Source organism: Tupaia chinensis, unplaced genomic scaffold (genome assembly GCF_000334495.1).
Source record: "Tupaia chinensis unplaced genomic scaffold, TupChi_1.0 Scaffold142384_1, whole genome shotgun sequence".
Taxonomy (NCBI): Eukaryota; Metazoa; Chordata; class Mammalia; order Scandentia; family Tupaiidae; genus Tupaia; species Tupaia belangeri.
The window spans coordinates 274,431-279,020 of record NW_006202232.1 but is presented as its reverse complement, the minus strand read 5'-3'; the positions used below and the strand labels follow the sequence as shown (position 1 = coordinate 279,020).

General features: G+C 53.2%; 1 protein-coding gene across 1 annotated transcript; it reads right to left on the bottom strand.

Moving 5' to 3' along the window:
• Positions 1 to 1,420: 1,420 nt before the first annotated feature.
• On the bottom strand, positions 1,421 to 4,209 carry PRAF2 (PRA1 domain family member 2; the record flags this gene model as incomplete). The annotated part of the gene is given in 4 exon segments (XM_006163521.2): positions 1,421 to 2,274; positions 2,703 to 2,777; positions 2,780 to 2,904; positions 4,007 to 4,209. Coding segments are annotated over 4 exon segments (543 nt in total), but the record flags the coding sequence as incomplete, so codon positions are not given.
• Between the last annotated feature and the right edge of the window lie 381 nt (positions 4,210 to 4,590).

The following is a 4,590-nucleotide window of genomic DNA, read 5'->3' as shown; positions in this document are numbered from 1 at the left end:
CCTGTGTGTTGTTCTTTTGTATGCCTTGTCTTAGAGGCCCATGGATAATATGTTTTCTTTAGTTAAGACCAGATAATACAGGGGCTAGCAGGTGGTATGGTGGTTGGGATGCTGGACTCCCACATGGCTGACTCCTTTCTCATTTTTTCTCTTTTTTTCTCTCTCTCTCTGATGATGTTAGCAAGGTAAAAAATAATAGGGGCCGGCAGGTGGCATGGTGTTGAAGGCACCAGACCTCCACATGGCCAACTGTGGTATAAGTCCTGGACCTGGTGGCTTGGTTTCTCAGTTTCCCTTTGTCTCTCTCTGTCAATGTCTGGTCAAATTAAAAATAATAATAGCAGCCAGTAAAATTCTTTAAAAAGTAATTAAAAAATATTTTTTTTTCAAAAGACCAGTTGGAGCTGGCAGGTGGGGTGGTGGTTAAGGGTGTTGTACTCCCATGCAGCTGACTGGTTCGAGTCCCAGACCTGGAGACTTGCTTTCTCACTTTCTCCCTCACTCTCTCTCATTCTGTCTCTCTCTAGTCAAATGAAAAATAAAGTTAGATAAAATTTCAAAAAAATACCAGATGATACATTTTCACAGGAAAAAAATAATGTAACAGTGGCGATAGCCTGATAGTGTCATCTTTTTTTTTTCTCAATTGCCAGAGAGAACGTGGCTCTCAATGGGGCGTGGTCTATGTCAATCACTTCTCTATTTCTCCATCCTGTTGGGATTTTGGGCATGTACATACATCTGCCCAGTATTTCTCAAGCCACCTGAGCTGGGATTTGAACTGCAGTTGGCCACATGGGATCTGGCTCCCTTAACAATTAGACTATGGGGCTGGCCCAGTGTCATGTTCTGACTTATTTTGTGACATGGGGCAGTTTCTTTGCCTGTTGAGATTAGATTTCTAGTCAACCTTGAATAAGACCCCTTAGTAATACAAATGATGATAATAAACACTCTACCCCTTAACTTCCCTGTCCTTTTTATTTATTTATTTTAAGAGAGATTTTTGCTATAGGATGTGTGTGCTCACTGGAGAGACAAAGACAGAAAGCAAGAAATCACTTCCCAGGGGGGATGGCCACACTGCAGTCCCTTCTCCTCCATTCTCCTCTTGGGATTTGGGGCATGCACCAAAACCCACACACCCAGCATGAGTTTTAAGCCGCCCGTTCCGGGACTCAGACCATAGTCGACTGGGAGTTCAGCAATGTAAAGGTTATGCCATCTGCTGGTCTCAACTTTCATGTGCTTTAATGCTGGCCTAGAGGTAACAGGTTTTGAGGAAGGGCCTGAGAGAACACCCTTTCAACCCACGTATTTCACTAAGACCCAGTTAGGGACACCTGGTCTACAGACTTGAAAAGCAGATGGCCAATACTATCCACTGAATCACACAAGGACTTTACCCAGGAGGCCCAAGTTGACTTGAGATGCAACAGCCTTTATTGTTGCAGCAACACTGACATATGCCCCATATGCCTATCCCACCCCCATTCCACAGTCCTCATCACTGTGGAACACTGGGAGGGGTAAAATCCCTAAGCAGAGCTGGAGGGAGGCAAGTGGGATTGGTGAGGGTTGGGGTCACCTGGGACTAAAGGTCCAACAGGGCTAGGATACCTGACTCCAACCAGATGGAGGCTGAAAACACTTGGGTCTTGGGTTCAAGATTTGGCAATACCTTGACCTGGTTTGGAAGCTGGTGTGGGGTCTGGAAGAGCGATGGTCCAGGGTTCAAGATCTGAGAATGCCTTGCTCAGGCTCCAGCTTAGGGGATTGAACATGGAAGAAGGGTGGGTACCAGATGCAGGTTGGCAGAGTGTTTCTAGGTCACCATTTGAGATCAGCCATGGATGCTATGGTCTAAAGCCCCAATTTTGGGGCAAGATTCAAGTGACTCTGGGGCCCAAGTTCTGGAGTGGGAAAGATGCTGGTTCCTAGCTAATTGGAACTGGGTGTGAGGAATATCCTAGTTTTGTATTGTGGTAGGGGTAGGGTGGTCACAGATGCCCTGGTGCTTTGGGTAGGGGGCTCTAAGCTCTTATTTTAAGGGCTAGGAAAAGGCTGCAGGGTCCCAGGGGCAGGCTGGGGTGGGGATTGTATTCTCCAGATCCTGGCTACAAATCCCAACCCCCTAGGACCCAGCCTCCTGCTCTTGTCCCAGCGCCTCTAGTAGCAGCCCCATTGGTGTCCGCTTGAGACCAATGCTCTCGATCTTGTTCTCAATCTTGTTTTTAAGGTTGCGCAGACGCAGGGAGGCGTGCACCAGGATCACTGTGGGCGGTATCGAGAGGAGTGAGGGTCAGTGGGATGGGATCTCAGCTTGCAGCCAATAGGGGCCCAAGGAAGGGAATTGGCAGGCATACAGGCCAATGGAGTGGTGAGTGGCCAGGATGCCGCTGATCCTGAAAGCGTGGCCGGGCAATTGGCTTCGCAACAAGGGTGTGGCCAGGGAGGGCGTCCAGTAACGGGGACGTGGCCAGTGGAAGGCACTTAACGCCAGGAGAGAGACCCAGAAAAGTGGTAATAAGAGGGGTGTTCCCAGAAGTAAGGAGCAGAGCCAGGGAAGGCTCCTTTGAGGGGGCGTGGCCATTCGAAGGGGTTCCCAGCCCCCTCAGCCCAGGAACCCGGGCAGGGCGGGCCTAGCTCCTTAAGCATGCGTTGGCTGTATTCCCGGCTATCTCTGGGTAGTGGAGACTCACGAAGTACCGGCCCGGCGATGCTGAGCAGGAAGGTGCAAGCGCCACCGACGACCCAGAGAACAAAGAGGCCTACGGGCAGGCGGCGGGGTGGCTGCGGCGGCAGCGGCGCACGGCCGCGCGGGTCTCAGCTGCCCACACCAGCACACCGAGGGCCACTGCTACTACCAGTGCGCTTAGGAGCGTGTGCAGCGGGCGCACATACCTGCAAGGAAAAGGGAACTAAGCTAGCCCGGCAGGCGGGGAGAGGGCTGCCCGCCCCCGAGCCTCTCGGACCACCATCTGTCCAGTCCTGGGCCCCATCTCTGGACCCTCCAGCCCCACAATACTGGCACCAGCCCTGTCTCCAGTAGGTCCATCGTCCCAAGGCTTATGACTTTTAAGACCCAGTCTCATCTTCCTCCCTTGCTAGACCCCACCCCCAGGCTCCCAACACTTCCCAGGGCTTTCCTTCCGCCTTTATCCCCGCAGGGCACCCCTTCCGCCCCAGCCTCACTACATGCCCCCAAATCCCCCCTCTGAGTCCAGTCCCCGCGAGTTCCTATTTCAGACTTTCTGTCTCCACACATTCTTTCTCCCCAGACCCGGCCTTCCCTCCCTTCAAAATGCCCCTTCAGGGCTCTCATTTCCCTATAAAATTGTCCTCTCATCATTGCTGGAACCCCTTTCAGGCCTTCGGTCTCACAACTTCCAACCCTGCCCAAATCCTTCCTGCAGATTCCATACTTCTCTGGTCTCAGGCTTTCCAATCCTAGATCCTCTCTTGGGGCCCAACTTCCCCAACAGGTACCTGCTCCTAGGCGTTCCAGTCATAACCAGATTCCTCTCCAAAACTAGATCCTCCACTAGTCCACCTTCCAAACCTTTTAACTTTACCACGTCTCAGCACTGCTCTAGTCCTCCAGGGCCGCCTTAACCTGGCCTCATCATTCAGATCTTTTCATGTCCCTCTTTCCAAGCTCTCTATATTTTCAGGTCTGTCTCCCAGCCACTTGCCCGTTCAGTCCATGCTTTTCTCCATCCTCCCCAGGTCTTTCCCTCCAGCCCTTCTAGCCCCTTCAGGCCCTCAGCCAGGCTCTATCCCCACCAGGTCCTCCTAATAACCAGGAACCTCCTGGTTCCACCGCCTTCAAGTCCTCCCCTGCATCCCCGTCAGGCCTTCCATCTTTACCGGATTCTCCTTTCCTGGTTTGCATTCTCTTCTGTTCCCCTTCCCAGTCCTCAAAGACCCACGGGTACACCCTCTTGCCCTGCAGGCGTCCCCGGCCAACTGCCGCCTTCCTCCCTCGCTCCCTCCCTCCCCTCACCCGGCCAGAGCGAGACCGAAGACGAAGCAGAGAAGGTAGTTGGCTTGGTAGTAAAGAAGGTTGTTGATGACGCGGTGGCACCATCTCTGAGGGTCGCGTGGATCCGGAACCGCCAGACGCGCCGACCCCAGAACAAAGTCGTCCAGAGCGCGTAGCGGTGGCAGCCACCTCCGACATCCTGCCGGTCGCTGTTGCTGGACCAGTTAGAGAGGCAGCCGGACTACAACACCCGTTAAACCCCACGCCACCGCGGAGCACACCGGGAAATGGAGTCTGGACCAGTCGGCTACTCTAACCACCTCAGTGGACTGCGCAGGTGCGGTAACACGTGATCAGAGATGCAAATAACACGCCGGTAAAACAGCGAAGGTTGCCGGGAAATCAAGCCTTCCCCTTGGGGAAAGACGCTCCCAACTCTTTAAACTCCTATCCACCCACGGGCGGGGCACCACAGGGCACTGTTGTGGGCGGTGCCGGAGCAGGCTGCTCACGCACACAATAGCCAGTCAGGCAGAGATAAGACTGGGACAGCAGGAACCTCTGAAGGACATGAGGGGGATTGACCAACTTCCTGGCAAGGTCCA